Below are 18,177 nucleotides of genomic sequence, written 5' to 3' on the forward strand. Positions count from 1 at the left end.
GAGAGTTGCTCATATTTTGTAGACTTAAAAACATTTTTTTTAACAAGATAAAAATACTAGTTTTCTTCTTCAGAGGTCAATGTTTTGTTCAAAATGATGTGACATATCCCACCCATGTATATATCTATACTGGAGCTTTTTTGAAAGTTAAGGCTATTCAACATTCCCATATTTGGTGGAAGAGGGGATAGAAAAGGAAGGGAAAGCAAGGCATAGCTTGACAGGAAGCAGATGCAAAGATTGGCAAGTATCCTAGTCATGCTATTCAATACCTGTTGGAATCCTTACTAACTGCTAACTAATTAGAGTTGATCTAATCTTACAAGAAGATTTTGGCCAGAACCTGAAACAAGGTACTAAGTAGAACTAATTAATACAAGGCTTGTGTTCACACCTTTACTCATTGGAGTTCACAAGTATGCCAGCTTCACAAAGTAAACTTTCTAACTTCAAGGGAGTTCACACCTCCCTTAAAGCTCTTTGGGCCAGAGAGCACTATGGGAGAAAACCCATAATCCCATTCTCTCAGAGGAGTCAGATAAAAGGCCAGCGATGAGGGATCTAAGACAGAATACATTTTTCCTCTTGGCTGGCTGGTCTCAGAAGAGAGTTCAGCTGGACTCAAGAGGAGTGACTCCGGTGCAGAGAGCACTTTGACGGATTTCAGTCCAGAAGCCCTCTCTCCAAGGCAAGGCAAGACAGAATACATTTTTTTCCACTTGGCTGGCTGGTGGCAGACGAAGAGCTTTCAGAGGATAAAGCTACGAGTGAGAGTTCAGTGGACAACCAGATTCATCTTCATCTCACACCACTGTAGTTGGTGGCTGGGCTCCCCAGAAGGAGACAAGAGAGACATTCCATCTCTGTGTTGGTTGGAGGCTGAAGAAAGCAGAGGCAGAACCTTTGGATTTGGAGATATTCGGAGGGCCTAAGCTAAACCGGCTGTGTTTTGAGAAGAACAAGAACTCCAACATTTGAACTCTAACAAATACCAAGGAGATAACTCACTTTCAGAGGTACAGAGAGTTTACTTCTTTTTTTTCTGTTTTCCCAATGCTAATTCAAAGAAATAGTACACACACAGAGAGAGTTAGAGGGGATCTTAATGCTCATCTATTCATCTATCTATGCCTTCTTTTGATAGAAAAAGAAATTAAGCCAAAGAAATGTGAAATGTACTTAGGATCTCTAGTCTAAATCCATGATGACACTTTTCAATTAACAAAGACATAGTAAATCCCTACCATATACAAGTATTATGCTACATGCTGGAAGCTATCAAGATGAAAAACACCACATAAACTTATATGAGGAGTTTAATATGTAGAGCATTGGAAGTGAAGTGAAAAATAAAACAACTGTATCTGAAATCTATATTAAGCTATTAGCTGTCTGGCAAGTCATTAAAATTTCTGGACTTCATTTTCCTCATGTAAAAAGCAAAGGTTGGATTCTGTGATCCTTAAGATCCCTTCTAGCTGTACTACCACTATCAGATTATATGTCCCAGGATGTTGCATTGTCTTCTAAAGGGAACATGATAGGATCCAACATGAAATGCTGTGGGTTAATGGAGAGTTCCACACAATATGACCAAGAACATTCTCAAATGGGGTAAAGAAAGGTTTCACAGAAGAGATGACAGCTGAGTTGAGCCACAAAGGAAAAGAAGATTGTGAAAAGTAAAAATTAGGAAGGAAGGAATTATAGACATGAAAAACTGTTAATTCAAAAACATGGAGGCAAGGCAGTTCAGGTTCAGGATAAGACAGTAGTACAATCAAACTGAAATACAAGAATATGTGAGATGAGATATGGTTAGAAAATGAAGTTGTACCCAGCTAGTGGATGTCTTTAAATATCAGGCCAAGCTGTTTGATATTTATCCTAAATTCTTAAGAGGAGCCTTAGCTTTGTGAACAGTAGAATTAATATGGCCAGCTCTGTGCCCAGAGAAGACAAATTTGCTAGCTTTGTAAAGAATGAATTGGAAAAAGGGAAATACAAACCTGGGAAAAAATCTTTATAGCCAGTATTTCTGATAAGGGTCTTATTTCTAAAATATATAAAAAACTGTTATGAGATTTAAAAGAAAACAAGTCATTCCCCATTTGATGAATGGTCAAAGGATATGAACATGCAATTTTGAGATGACAAAATTAAAGCCATCTATAGTCATATGAAAAAAATGCTCTAAATCACTATTGATCAGAGAAATGCAAATTAAAACAACTCTGAGGTATTACCTCATACCTTTCAGATTGGCTAAGATGATAGGAAAAGATAATGATAAATGTTGGAGGAGACGTGGGAAAACTGGTATACTAATGCATTGTTGGTAGAGTTGAGAAATGATCTAACCATTCTGGAAAGCAATCTGGAACTGTGCCCAAAAGACTATAAAACTGTGCATACCCTTTGACTCATCAATGCCATTACTGGGTCTGAATCCAAAGGAAATCATAAAGGAGGGAAAATGACCCACAAGTGGAAAAATGTTTGTAACAGCTCTTTTTCTGGTAGTAAAGAATTGGAAAAAGAGTGAATGCCCATCAATTTGGGAATGGCTGAACAAGGGGAATGGGCACATGAAGGTAATGGAATATTATTGTTTTATAAAAAATGACAAGCTGATTATAGCAAGGCCTGGAAAGATTTATACGAACTGATAGTGAGTGAAATAAGCAGAACCAGGAATACATTGTACACAATAACAACAAGAATGTGTGATGATCAATTATGAAAGGGTTGGTTATTCTCAGTGGTTCAGTGATCCGAAGCAATCCCAATAAACTTGGGACAGAAAATGCCATCTGCATCCAGAAAAAAATCTAAGGAGACTGAATGTAAATCAACACATGCTATTTTTACTTCCTTTTTCTATTTTTTTGTCTCTCCTATGGATTTTCTCTTTTGTTCTGCTTTTTCTCTCCCAACATGATTCATAAAGCAATGTGTATTTAAAAAAAAAAAGAATGAATTGGAAAGAAGTGACATTGGAAGATAGGAGACCATTTAGGAGATTATTATAAGAGTTTGTTTGAATAGTCCAGTGATCCAGGTTCCATACCATGTAGTAGGAGAGATGTGAATAGCACTAATGGTTACAGACTGATTAAAGGGTTTTATTTTTGGAAGGAGCAAAAAGCCCATCTAATCGAAATTAAGAGTCCCATCTACAATATATGAGGTTTAAAAAAATATTATAATGGTAGAAATGATACAACTTTCCAATAAATGTACTTAATGAATAACCAACAGGAATATTGACTGGGCGAAAGGGAGTGACATTAACAGAAAGTCAATTCTAGGAGGAAAGACAATGATTTTAAATGAGGGGTATCAGCAAGACATACAGATGGAAATGTCCATCAGGAAAGTTGTTGTTTATCATTTTTCCAGACATGTCTGACTTTTCATTATTTCATGTGGCACTTTCCTTGTAAAGATACTGATGTAGTTTCCCATTTTCTTCTCCAGCTCATTCTATAATTGAAGAAACTGAGGCAAACTTGCCCAAGGTCACACACTGAGTAAATATCTGAGGATGGATTTGAACTCTTGAAGATAAGTCTTCCTAACTCCAGGCCCAACACTCTACTCATTGTACCACCTAGATGCCCATCAGTTGGAGATGTATAAATGAAGCTGAGGAAACTATAGAGAGATAAATGTGAGAGTTAACAGCATAGAGTTGATAAGAGATGAGCATCCCAAAGAAGGAAGTAGAGAGAAAGAAAAGTATATATAGAAAATATAGAGGGAAAAAAAGAATAAATGATATATAGAGGGTCACAGACAGTGAGGAAACTCTGGGTGAGGTATAAGACCCTTCAGCCCAGAGGGAACCTGTTGACAATGTCTGGTTTAGCTCCCCATCTCCCCTTAGGGTTTTCAGCCATCCTGAGAAGTCAGGGGGTGGTGACAACCTGTGTTGTGATTGAAGCAGAGTGATACCAAGTGGCAAACAATATACAAAAGCAAGTTGTTCATGTGGTATCTTTTGTTGCCCCATCTTGGGGGTTCTAGAAAGTAGGACACAACAATGATAGAGTAGAAAAGAAGCTTGATATGGAATCAAAAAACCTAGGTTTGAATCCTGAATTTCAAACTTATTGTCTGTATGACCCTGGGCAAGTCATTTAACTTTGCTAGGGCTCAGTTTCCTCAGCCACAAAGCTAGATTAGATGGAATCTAAGGTCTTTTCCAATTCTAAATCCATGATCCTATAAACAAGTATAAAAAATTTGGGGATCCTCTATTATAAGGGGAAGTATCTAAGATACCACAGAAGGAAACGTAGAATAGTCAGGGAAGTAGAAGAAACACTAGAGAGCAGTGTCATGAAAGCCAAAGAGGTGAAAGTATCCAGACAAGGAGGGTGGACAAAGAGTATCACATTATGTAGAAAGTTCTAGAATGAGGACTAAAACAAAGTTGCTAGAATTATTAAGTAACAAATAACTGGCTTTATTTTAGAAAGAAATTTCAGCTGAATGTGAGAAGTAAGAAGTCAAACTGAACTCTATCCTGCAAAGCTGAAAGAAGCTGATGCAGATTCAAAGATAGATATACCAACCAATATGGAGGAGCCAGATAGTTAGTGGCAGTAGTAAAAAGGGATAAAAGGGAAGCCTGAAATACTAGTGGTCAAAAGAAAAAAAAAACACTGAACAAAAACTGCATACATGAAGTTATATCAAAAAAGGAGATAATGAAACCATAGGGCAGGAGAGTTATTTTGATTATTTATGAACTTAGGTATAAATCCCTTTCCTGTCTTGGTAAAAGAGCACCTGTCCAATCACTGCTTTATTCATCTTGGGGTTATGTACGCTGGTATGTAAATTACTTGGTACAAAATCAATTTTGATATTATTTTATTTAATAAAAATGGCCATATGTCTGTGCTTTAACTAGCTTAAACAGACTCACAATATCTAATCTTGGTCAGGTGAAGCTGGATTGAGATAGTCTCAAGCTTTAGATGTGTTTCATTGTTTTCTTTTGATGTATTTTTCATCCTATGTTTCTTTTAAAAGAATGTTATTGAAAGAAAGTATATAAAAGACATAGTTCTTAAAGAGCATATTTCAATGAATGTCAGAGATATTGCTATGGTTAGTGGTGCAGAAAAATCAAGCATTTTAAGGATCAGATTTATAGAACATCGATTAATTTATTGTACTTTGTCTGAGGTAATTTGCATACCCTCATAGAAACAAGCCAAATATTGAAGTTTGAAAAGGAAACTGACTGAGGAATGTGTAAAAAAGTAAGTGGCTCTCAAACTGAACAAGATTCATGTAATTCTGAACCAGGTATTACATTTTCAAGACTGAAATAATTTCTTGCTAAATTAGTTTTCATTCCAAAGAAAATTTTCTAATTTGAGTCCCGTAGAACTAATTAGGCACATGGATTTTAGGAGAGAATCAAATCCAGATTAAATTCAGGCCAATGAATAGCTAGGTACTTTCAACTAAATATTATATGATATCTACATGAACTGAAATGTGTTAGGGAATATTATACAGTGACAAGGTTCAAATTATTGTGCTAATGGATTCCTACTCCATTCTTTTCCAACTAGGAAATGTATCTTTAATGGTTTGACATGGGGTGGGAGAAGAAAGTATTTGAAGACAAAAGAACACAACCTAAATTATCCTTTCTGACTGTAGGTAAATTACTTCACCTCTCCATGTACCCTGGTTTTTTTTCCTTTCTAAAACGGGGACTGAGCGGGTGGACTAAACAATTTCTAAGGCTCCTTCCATGTCTAATAAAATCACAGATTCAGAGCTGGACCCTACAAGTACAAGTTTCTTATATTTTATTGTTCTACAGATTCTTGAAAATAGTAAGCACATAATAAATGCTTGTGAAATCCATTGATTAGAACAAGAAATAGTACTCATTCTACTTCCAAAGCCTCTGATAATTTCATCTTGAAATTGCTCATTTCAGAAGTGATTATTTAGCTCACTGAGTCAGTCTGCAAGAGACAAAGAATTACCCAGCAGTGGGCACTTATCTGAAACCAGTGCTTGGTTAATTAGAGCTCTGGCACAGTAGGTGGGAATATTTACTGTTGCTATGAATAGTAAATCATAAATGTTAAATCACATGCCATCACAGAAAATAATTGTGCAAAACTTTTTGTGGCATTAAGATAATCAGGCAATTATTGAGAAGGCTACAGTACTTGCCTGCCACTGAAGCTATATTGTTAAAACTAGTCATGCTTTTAGCTACAATCTCATTTATCCTGGCTCCACATTCATGGATTTTAGCTTTGAAAATAAGAGTCTTAATGTTTAACATTTATGCTTAATTTAAAGTGCTGTAGATCTCCTAAGAAGTATATGGTCTGCACTATATTATTACCTATTTAAATTGAAAATGACTCATTTTCTTTTCTTATGTAAAATTCACAAATCTCACAGATTAAAGGTTTCATTATTGTGAGGCAGTGTAAAGAATCTTCGACAAAGTACCTAGAGACACAGGTTAAGGTACCTAGAGACACAAGTTAGTCCTAGATCTATCAATAATTGTGACTAGAAGCAAAACACTTTATGTTTTTAAGTTTCAGTTATATGAGGATAAAATTAAACAAGGGATAGAAGTATCCACAAAAAACAAAACAGGCAAGTTCAATGACACAAAATTAAAATGCTTTTGTGCAACTATAAAAATTAAGATATACTGAGAATCTATAGAGTTGGAAATATTTTCAATAAAAACACCATTTGCATGATATATATATATATATATATATATATATATATATATATATGTGAAACTGACACAATTATGTAATTCCAAATGCCCTTACCCAATAGTTATGAGGTCAAAAGAAAGAAAGCCAGAGGTTTTCCAATAAAAATTATAAATGATCAGTGGCCATTTGAAAATATGTTCCAAATCACAATACTAAGAGAATTGAAGTTAAGATATTTCTAAACAAGTACAATAAAAAAAATCATGTAATGAAAATTTATTTAAAGTGAATACAGAATGTTTACAGCATTGACATCAAGAATTTATACATATAAATAAGACACTTTTTGCAAAAATAGACAAATAAGTAATATAATATATATAAATAGACTATAGATCATCATTATATATATTTAGATCGATCTATCTATCTATCTATAGCTATACCTATATAGATATAGATATAAATTGCTCATGGCTAGGCTGTGCCAATGTAACAAAAATTATTTCACATATTTAGTACTAAAATAAAGCACAAAGGAGTTATTTTATAGAACTATACAAAATAACAATGAAATTTCTATGGAAGAAAAACAGTCTAGAATATCTGAGGAAATAATGAGCATAAAAAGTAGGAATGTATCCTATAAAGAAATAATTAATGAAATGATTCAGTGCAACTTAAAACTTTGAAAAGTTGATCATTGGAAAAAATTAGGTAAACAAGATAAACAAAAAGCAAGAAACAATTGAATATAATGTAGTATTTGATATGCTCAGGGATACTCAGATATAAATTAATTTTAGACTACATATTCACAGGAAATTCCAAATGTATTCAATGTGTGTGTGTGTGTGTGTGTGTGTGTGTGTGTGTGTGTGTAAAATGAAAAAAGTGAAAAAACGAGGGAAAGGTCTATCTTCCACTAATTTGTTAAGGGTCAATTTTCTTGCCTAAGCCAGAGATGAAACATGTAATAAAATATCAAATGGAGAATTCTGATCACATAAAAAGGAAATATTTCTGGAAAGATAACATAGAGATTGTGAAGGAAAAGCATAATTTAGAAAAAAAAAGTTCATAGCTAATTTACATTGTATAGATATACAAGTTGTATAAAGATTTCATGTGAATATATAAAATTCCCCAACATAAAAGTGATCAAATATGAATTGGCAGTTTTTAACAGAAGAAATACAATCTATCAACAACCATTTGAAAAAAAAAATTCTTCAAGTCACTATATTAATGAGAAATAGAAATCAAACTAAAACTGAGCTTCAACTTCATACCCATCAAACTGGCAAAAGTGACCAAAGAGGAAAACAGCAAGTATTGGAAGAATTGCATAAAAGCACTATTACACTTGAATTGATTTAATTATTTAGGAAGTCAACTTGGAAGTATAATTAAAAGGTCATTAAACCAAAAATATCTGTTGTCAAATAATGTTGCTAATAGACTCATACCTCAAGGAGATCAGGGATGGAAGAAAAGGACTCATACATACAAGAATATTTGTAGTATAAATTTTGTTTTCACAAGGAACTGGAAAATAATAAGTGCCTTTTATTTGGGGATTGTCTGAATAAATTGTAATATATTATTGCAATGGAGTTTTATTGCATCATGAGAAGTAAATAAATGATAGATTAAGAGAAATATGGGAAGTAGAGTATAAACTAATGCAGAATGAACTAAGCAGAATGAGAAAAATTGAAGACCACAAAAACATGAGGGCAACAACTCTAAGAGATCTCAGAACTTTGACTAAGGTATAGACAAGAGGAATGGTGTATATTTTTCAATTCTTAAAAGTAGGGTGTTGTATAAGAGATAGAGGACATAATTAATATCTGGATTTGTTTTGCTTAGCTAAAGCTATTTGTTATGAAATAAGACTTCTACTTGGTGGAAATCTAAGAAGGTAATTGGGGATCAGTGACAAAATTTTAAGGGTACCAATAAAGCTTCTCAATCATGAAAAAACTATGGTTAGCTATTTTGAAGAATGCCTATTTTGTGAGAATATTAGCCTTTTGAAAATAAAAACTAATAGTATTCTACAGAAATTCTTATTTAATATGTATCAGCTTTTTGCAATTTTTTCTATTTAAATGTGCATAACAGCAATATAATTTCATTAGATATGCAGATATAAAATATGAATTTTTTAAAAGGCAATTAAAAACACCCCAAGGTTTCAATTTATGTCAAACAAATTGACAATATAATAAAAACTTATTGGATATTGGAGAGTTGTAGGATGACAGGCATACTTGATGGAGCTGACTTTTGGTCCAATTGGTCTAGATATCAGTTAGGAATTGTGTAAAGTGATTAAAACCTTCAAACCCTTAAAACATCCCATCACTGGGCACATAACCAATTGAAATGAGATAAAAACAAAAATTCCATTCATGCCAAAATACTCATAGTAGCACTCCTACTGTTAATAAAGAACTAGAAACAAGGTGGATTCCTACCGACTAAGCATAACTTTAAAAAAGTATGTCATAAAAATGTAGTAGAATGTTATTACATAGTAAAAATGACAAATATAGTAAAAATTCAGAGAAACATGACAAGATTTATATGAATTGATCATGAGTTAAATGAGCAGAATCAAAGGAAGCGATTGAAAAAGATCCCTCAAAAGAAGCAGACATGAATAACTGAAAAAAATCATATCACAAATAATGAAATTGTGCCATAGCAGAGGGGTGGGAGATTATTAGAAAAAAAGTACACATTGTCACATAAATCCAATACATTGGATACCTTCAATGAATTGTTTTTTTCTTTTGTTTGTTTGTTTGTTTGTTTGTTTTTTGTCCCAAGGAAGAGAGATTATCAATCAGGAGGTGAGAAGGATCTGTTGTTTGTTTTTTAGAAAGAACTGTGATATTAAGACAAAAGTGCTGATAAAATAGATTTTAAACTAAATGAGCTATTGAAATATGTTTCTAAATCAGTGGTATTTTTCTTTATTTAAAAAAATATATAGCTCTATTAATTAAATAATTACCAATGCTGAATTCAAGGCAGTTCAGAGACATCATAATATTTTTGAATTGACCTTAACTCACATTGTAGCTTGAAAGTGAAAACTTGATATAAAGCCTTTAGTCCTATTTTTGTCTTTATAGCTTCTATTTTTATTTGTAGGAATTTAATTTTTGTTTACATAACTATTTTACTGTCTCTCTTTCCACCTCACTTTTGCTTACTTATACTCTCTGTATAAATTTCTCAGTATGCTATTTTACATTTATTACTAGTTACTTTGTGTTGTACACTTTTTATTTTGAAGCATGCCTGTCAATATATCAGATCAAAACTTGGGAGACAAATCTTTTTTAGTACTAGATAACTTATATATCACAACAAAAATTGTTTCCAAGTCTCTCAGTTTAAATATTTTCTAAAGTGATTTTACTTAATTTTCCTTAGTTGCAAAGTGCCCTTAGTATGAGCAAGATGGTTCTTGAGAAATGATGGATCATTTTTGCATATAATAAAAAGTGTAATTATATATCTATTCTAGACCTTAATTTCCTATTACCCTTTGTACTACCAAGTATTCGTCTTCAATGTTTGGAGGAGGAGAACTATGCAAAATGGATATGCATTACTAGGAAATACCAGGCTAAAACACTGTTCTTTATCACAGGAAACTGCAATAGAACAAAAAGTCCATCTCTGAGCTTCTCAAAAACCTAAAGAAGTAGCTGATATAATAGGAAAAACACTAAACAGAGAGAAAGAAACTCTGGGTCTCAATTCTATCACTTGGCAAGATGTGTAACTTAGATATGTCACATATCTGAGTGTCTATTTCCTTATCTGTAAAATGGGGATAATATTTAAATATCTGCATAGCTATATAAAATAATAAATATGCCTCAGGTAATAGAAGGAATGCATATAAGGTACTTTTCAAGCTTTAAAATACTACATAATTATTAGCTTATTATCATCATCAAATGAAAGAATTCAAATGAAACAAAGCATAGCTTTAATATGCTCCATAAAAGATACCTATTATTGGAAAAGAAGTATATCCAAGTCTCAAGTCACTAAATATAAACTTCTGGGATCTGTTCTTCCCATGCTGAGTGACAGCAATTTTTGCCTTCTCTTCCTGCTGACACAGGCAGACACTAGCTACAGAGCTGGACAAATGACCAGAAGACTGCTGTCACCTGGGAAAGAGATGAAAGGTTTCCAAGACAAACATTTCCTGCACTGACTTGATATCAGAGAGTTATCAAAGAGAACAAGAAATAGTAGAAAACTAGAGATGAAAGATAGCTAAAGGTAACAATAGGGAAGGGCTTTTTCTAGAAACTCAAAATCCACATTTCAATATGTGAGAGCCTTCAACAGAAGAAACTAATTGGTATGTTTATGCTTATATGGACACAACTAGCTTCCTTTTCCACTTCTCTTGTTATGAAGAACAACTCTTTCACTTGCCACACAAATCTTTATCTACTCTAAGACTCATTATTTTTTTTGGCTTTATGAAATATTAACATCATCTATATAACACTCTATTTCTCAATTTATGTCCTTCCTGTATTGATCTCTTTCTGGCTTGTACTTTTTTTCCCCCATGTTCTTGACATCTGCCAGTCAGCTTGCTCCAAGCCTTGAGAATATAAACTCTCAATATTGTTTAAATTTCTTATTTCATTTAATGAGTTTAATACAAAGCTAACAGTATAACTTGATTGAGGAAAGTTCAAAATAGGCACTTACCACTGCTTATGATCAGCATCACAATTACAGTAATATCTTGAATCAGTACAGTTTCGTTCAATACCACACGCACATTTCTGGATTCCAGGTCCGGAACCACCCCAGTAGTAATGCTTTTCATTGGCTTTCCCAACCCACCAGGTGTAAGGGCTTCCATCTGCAAGAAGATATGGAAAGTAGAGTTAGGAAATAAGTAGGCTCAGAATCTTTGTGAATGAATACTGAATAACAACTCCTATTTTCTTGTTGCTTTATTGTTTGTTGTTAGGCTATGTGATCTTGACTATTCACATTTTTTATAGAATCTTATAATGTAAGAGTTGGAAAAGATCTCAATGACCATCTAATCCAACTCACATTTGCAAAAGAAGCCCTCCAAAATAACTACAACATATTAAACAAGTAATTATCCAGCCTTTGCCCCAAAACTTTCAATGAGAGGGAATGCAATGAGGTCAGTCCATTCCATTTTTGGATAGGTATGATCATCACAAAGTCCCTTCATTACTATGTATGTACAAATGTATCTTAGCTTAGGTTTGCTGTTTTATCAATGTGAGAAAAATGAAAAAAAAATTCCTTAATGCAGAAGAAATTAACAATGTCATGAGTGAAGTAGCCCAAACATCACAAAGCCAACAGAAAGAGTGACCAATCTGGAGTAATGGATATAATCCTGGACTTGGAATGAAGAAGGTCATGATTTAAATCCTGCTTCTAATAATTACTATCCATATGACCCTAGGCAACCCAATTAACTACCATAAGTCTCATTTGTCTCATTTGTAGCATGACATAGGGAGGATTAGGTCAGACAGTTTCTAAGGTTTCTTTCAACTATAACTCTAAAAATGTGCCTCAATGTGCCCTTTTTAAATTTCCTTACAACTTCAACCCAGTATTTTTAGGTCTTTCCTATGGAGCTAATCAGAATAAATTTAATTCCATTTCTACACAATAGCTTCTCAAATATTTGAAGGTAGAAATAAGAAAACCATGAAGTTTCTTTCTTCAGGGTACACCTAACTACTTCCTTCAACTGTTCAGAAGTCCAGAGATGAAATGATTTGCTACAGTCAAAATCTGAATTCAAGGTAGCAGATAACAAGCCCAGCAAGCTTTACATTCTGAGATGTTGCTTTTTTTTTTTTTTACAACAACTGGATTAGAATTAGTATCACTTCCAGCTAATTTGTAATGCATTAAGTTTTGTTAAAAACAACACTTGCAGGGGCAGGTAGGTGTCCTGAAGTCAAGAGGACCTGAGTTCAAATATGGTCTCAGACACTTAATACTTCCTACCTGTGTGTGACCTTGGGCAAGTCACTTAACCCAATTGCCTCAGGAAAACAATAAAAACAACAACTTTTGCATCAGAACATGATGGTGGGGCCATTTGGCCTAAGATGTTAAATGAAAATTCAGCTGCACACTACTATTACTACTAGGTTCATCAGTCTATGGAGAAGAAACTTCCTCTTAAAACTTCTTAAGACCTTAAGGGAAACACATGTACACACACATACATAATCTATAGGAAATTTGTTAAACTAAGCACTTTTTAGCTACCAGCTGCCCCTAACCTACACTTTAAACTTTAGGACCTCAGGAATGTTCTAAGATTCAGGTGTGAACTGAGTATATCTAGGATAGGAATGGGGGTTAAGAGGAAGAAAGTGGAAGAGAATTTGCCATTCAGGATGAATGCTAGCCTATGAAAAAGAATGAACCCAAGATGAGACTGATACACTTTGGTTCTTAGTCACAGAAAAAGAGGTCCTCTAAGGGTTTTTCCATTCGCTAAGAGGGAAAAATGAGACCTTTTGTACCCTTGAAGACTTGAATCTGATCGCTTAAGAAATCTGCCATATACTTCCATGTTTGCAACATAGACAATGAGGGAGTACCAAAAATATCAAATATGTGTCAGAATGGCACTGAGATTACAAGATTATCCACTCAGTCTTAATTGGGTGGGGAAGGGGGAAGGGAAGAACCTTTGCTTGGACTTAATTTAAAAAATTGATTAAATACCCAATATAACAATATATGCCATTTATAGAAGACTTATTTGATATTTGCAAAGCATTATACAAACATCTCATGTGATCATTATAACAAACCCGTGGGGAGGAAAGTACCATAGTCAGAGTATCATGTCCATTCTATAGATTTGGGAATAATATTTTAGAAAGGCTTGAGGACTTAATTATTGCTGCACAGTTGGGAAAGATGAAAACAATTTGAACTCAGGTCTTTCTTGAAACCAAGCCCCCATTTCCCTCTTGTTTTCTTCTGTTTTGTTTTTACATTGTGTTATACTGCCTCTTATCATAGACTGTATGATACCAGAAATATTAATAATTTCTCATCCAAATAAAAGAAAATACTGGTGATAACTCTTGAAAGTTCTATCATCAGTAGGAAATATGTCCTATTCTGGTACAGGAATGGAATTGTTATTATAAGAGAGAATAGAAACCACCCTCCCCCTCCCCCTCCCCCTACCTATCCTCGTTGAATAAGCAATGTAGGACAATGGAATTTTTTTTTTTTTTTTTGTCTCTCAGCCATCTACTAAGGATAGAATAGGCTATATAAATCTGTGAGCAAGTAGTCATAAACCATAGAATGTTAAAGCTGAAAGAAACCTTCAAGGGCATCCAGGGCAAATTACCTCATTTTATACCTAAAATAACTTCTAAGGTAGGAAGATGATTTTTCCCTGCTCTCACAGATAGTTAAACAGGACAACATAAAGGTAGATTTTTTTAGTTTATTATTTTTTCACTATGCTATGTAGGCTATTTGATTGAGTTTTGGCTTGTACCATTGCTTTCTTAAAAACAAAACAAAAACAGCAAAAAGACCATTTAGGAACCACAGGAATCAAATTTAAAGAAACTATAGGCTTTGAATCAGAAAGTTTAATGAATGCAGTCTTTAAGAATTCTGACCAAAATATATTTTAATGAAATTTGTGGTCATTTGAACTGTTTTGTCATAACAGAATTTTGTTGCAATGAGAGTTTTGCTAAAAATCATACTTTCAAAGCATTAGTGATATTGGATTTAGAAATTCAAGGGACCTTAGAGATTCTTTACAGATTCTTAACCTAAGAATCTTGGAGCATGATTCCTACTATATATTTTGGTAAGTATATTTCAATATAATTGGCTTCCTTCGTAATCCCATGGGGCTTTTTTGCATTTAAAAATCATTCTGTGAAGGAATCTAATGCTCTACCAAATTACTAATGACATATAAGAGATTAAGAATCCCTGATCTACATAAAAAGGGAAAAGCATTCACAGGTGCAAAAAATGTTTATAACAATTCTTTTTGTAGTAGCAAGGAACTGGAAACTGAGTGGATGTTCATCAGTTCATCATGGAGAATGGCTGAATAAGTTATGGCATATGAATGAATGTAATGGAATAGTATTGTTCTATAAGGAAATGATGAACATACTGATTTCAGAAAAGCTTGGAAAGGCTTACGTGAACTGATACTGAGTGAAGTGAGCAGAACCAAGAGAACATTGTACACAGTAACAAGATTATGATGATGATTCTGTGACGGAGTTGGCTCTTTTCAACAATAAAGTGATTCAAAGAAATTCCAATAGACTTGTGATAAAAAGTGTCATGCCACATCCAAAGAGAGGATTATGGAGACTGAATGTAGATCAATGCATAGGACTTTTACCTTTTTTGCTGTTGTTTGTTGGCTTGTTTTTTCTCTTTCCCATGGTTTTGTTTTCCCCTTTTGATCTGATATTTTCTTGTTTAGCATGATAAATATGGAAATATGTTTAGAAGAATTGTACATGTTTAACCTGTGTAGGACTGCTTACTGTTTAGGAGAGGTGGGGGTAAAGGAGAGAAAATTTGGAACACAAGGTTTTACAAATGTGAATGTTGAACAATAAAATACTATTTTAAAAAAGAATACCTGATTTAGTACAAATCTTGCCTTTTAAAGATGAGAAAACTGAGGTCCAAAGGGAAAGTGAATTAATCAGAGTCATTCAGGTAATAAACAGCAATCAGAATTGGAAGATCCTCTTCAAATCCAGTGCCCTTTCCACTATCTTGGGGGTTCCTGACTTATAAAAGTGGTTGCCTGCCACTTCTCTGGAAATATTGCTTTCTCCAGAATTAAAAACATATATTCTGTTGATTTAGTATATTTTGGATGGTAGGTGAGATAGTGGAAAGAATGTTAGACCTGGAGTCAGGAGGAACTCAAAATTTGACTTCAAACTCTTACCAGCTGTGTGACTCCAGCTATATCATTTAAACTCTGCTTTAATTTCATAATCTTTAAAGTGAGGGTAATAATAATTCCTCTTTCTCAGGGTTGTAAGAATAATATTTTATAAAACATTGTCACAATGGATAGAACATCTGACTTGGAAACAAGAAGACTTCTCTTCATTCAAATTTGGCCTTAGATACTTACTAACCGTGTGATGCTGGGCAAATCATTCATTGATAAAATGAACTGAAAAAGGAAATGGAAAAACATTACAATGTGTTTGTCAAAAAAATCCCAAATGAATTCCCAAAGAGGAGTCAAGCAAAACTGAAAAAGAACCCAAAAACCAAAACAAATTTACTAATTCCAAATTTTATATTCTATATCTAACTCCCTGTTGCTCACTCTTGATATTACTTTGCATTTCCTCTGAGATGACTTGGGAACAACTTCATTACAGGATGGCTAGGCTTTAGGACGAATATAAAACAAAATTTTGAAGCAAATTTCTAAGATGTGAGTTTAAAAGGTCAGAATGAAGTTAGGAGAAACAAGCAAAAGACATAAGGAAGCAAACAAAAGTCCTCAAGAATACGACCACCAGGATGTAGTCTGATGGAAGTGGATTTCTTTGACAAAGAGAAGATCTAATTCAGTTTCAATTGATCAATGATAGCCAGAAGCAGCTACACCCAAAGAACACTGGGGAATGAATGTAAACTGTTTGCATTTTTGTTTTTCTTCCCAGGTTATTTTTACCTTCTGAATCCAATTCTTCCTGTGCAACAAGAGAACTGTTCAGTTCTACACACATATATTGTACCTAGGATATACTGTGACATATTTAACATGTATAAGACTGCTTTTCATCTGAGGGAGGGGATGGAGGGAGGGAGGGGAAGAGTCAGAACAGAAGTGAGTACAAGGGATAATGTAAAAAATTACCCAGGCATGGGTTCTGTCAATAAAAAGTTATAATTATTTAAAAAAAAATACCACCCCCACACCAGATCCCCCATCTTTCCCCCCACAATGTTCGGGACTTCCAATTTTGTTTGGCTAGATATGGTGATCCAGATAGTAAGAGTAGAAGGATTTTTACAGGTATGCAAATAGGTATCTTTGAGATGGGGGAGGGAAGGAAATGAAGAGTAACTTCTGCTTTGAAGATCTGTTGATAACCTTACATCTCTAGGATCTAAAAGATCACAGCCTTCTTTTAATATTATAAACAGTAAACAATCATGGTCTGTTACTATAGTGAAGGATTAGAAAACTGAAAAAGAATGTGTAGTGCATCCCACTCCATTGATTTGCAATCAGAACAACATTCTGGATCTAAAATATTGACAGTAAACACTTCTTTCTAATGGTAATTTTCTAATGGGATTGCATTTCTTAAAAATACAAAGAGAAAGTAAGATGATCAGTTTATTTCATTCCATTCTACAAATATTATTAAAACTTTCCCACTAGGTCTAGAGCACTCTTCTGAGTTCCAAGGAGGATAACATATTCAATGATATTATCACCTTCCTCATAAAAACAAAAAGAACTAACCCAGAGGTATCATAGATATAATGATGAGCCAAGTAGCTCCTAAAGATCTGGTGGCCCAGCAAAAGAGATCTCTCATTTTACAGAGGTTTGCTTAGGGACCTAGAGCTTTCTTTTCCATTAAAAAATGAATTTAAGATAAGTTTCTGATAGACTTAAATAAACAGTGTGGTTTCATGAAAAGGGCCATGGAATTAGAGTCAAAAGATCCAAGATATGGTTCCATGTTAACTGTGGCATCTCTACATAGATCATTTAAATACTTTGCACTTTACTCTTATATAAAATGGCAATTACAAAGATCCTATCTTTTTCTTGAAAGCACTGTTTCAAGAATCAAATGAAATAATATGTGAAAATTTTCTGTCACTTCTACGAGGCCCCTCTTTAAGGAAATGATTCCCCTATTTGTCTCAAGGGTACTATTATCATTTTCTTCTCTATTTGAGACTCATAGTATGCTGGAGTCTTACCTCCTCTCATATGTCAATCATCAATTCTTACCTATACTATTGTAAGAGTCTCCAAATTATACAGCTGACTATTCAGTTCTCCGCCTCTATTTCTAATAAATCCTTCATACAGTTGCTGAAATAATTTCCTTAAAGCACAAATTTGATCAGGTTTATTTCTTTCTTCTCAAGAACCTTCAACAACTCTCAATTGCCTTTGGGACAAAACAATATATTTGCCTGTCAAAATCTGGCTGCACTCTACCTTTCAGGTTTATATCATGTTACTTTCCTTTACCCATTCCATTGCCCAATCAAACGGTCTTCTTTCCTACTTCTCGAAATTGGAGTCTCATTTAATCAATAAGGGTCTTTAGAATCTGTCCCTCATGTCTGGAATGTCTCTCTTCTCTTC

At 33.9% G+C, this 18,177-nt stretch overlaps 1 protein-coding gene across 1 annotated transcript in view; it reads right to left on the minus strand.

Moving 5' to 3' along the window:
- The window catches only part of CNTNAP2 (contactin associated protein 2), a 2,126,697-nt gene that overhangs the window by 545,540 nt on the left and 1,562,980 nt on the right, over positions 1-18,177 (minus strand). Inside the window, exon 14 of the mRNA XM_051962375.1 lies at positions 11,493-11,649. Within this exon, the coding sequence (XP_051818335.1) occupies positions 11,493-11,649 (157 nt within the window). The remainder of the gene's footprint in view (positions 1-11,492; positions 11,650-18,177) is intronic.

Source organism: Antechinus flavipes, chromosome 5 (assembly GCF_016432865.1).
Source record: "Antechinus flavipes isolate AdamAnt ecotype Samford, QLD, Australia chromosome 5, AdamAnt_v2, whole genome shotgun sequence".
NCBI lineage: Eukaryota > Metazoa > Chordata > Mammalia > Dasyuromorphia > Dasyuridae > Antechinus > Antechinus flavipes.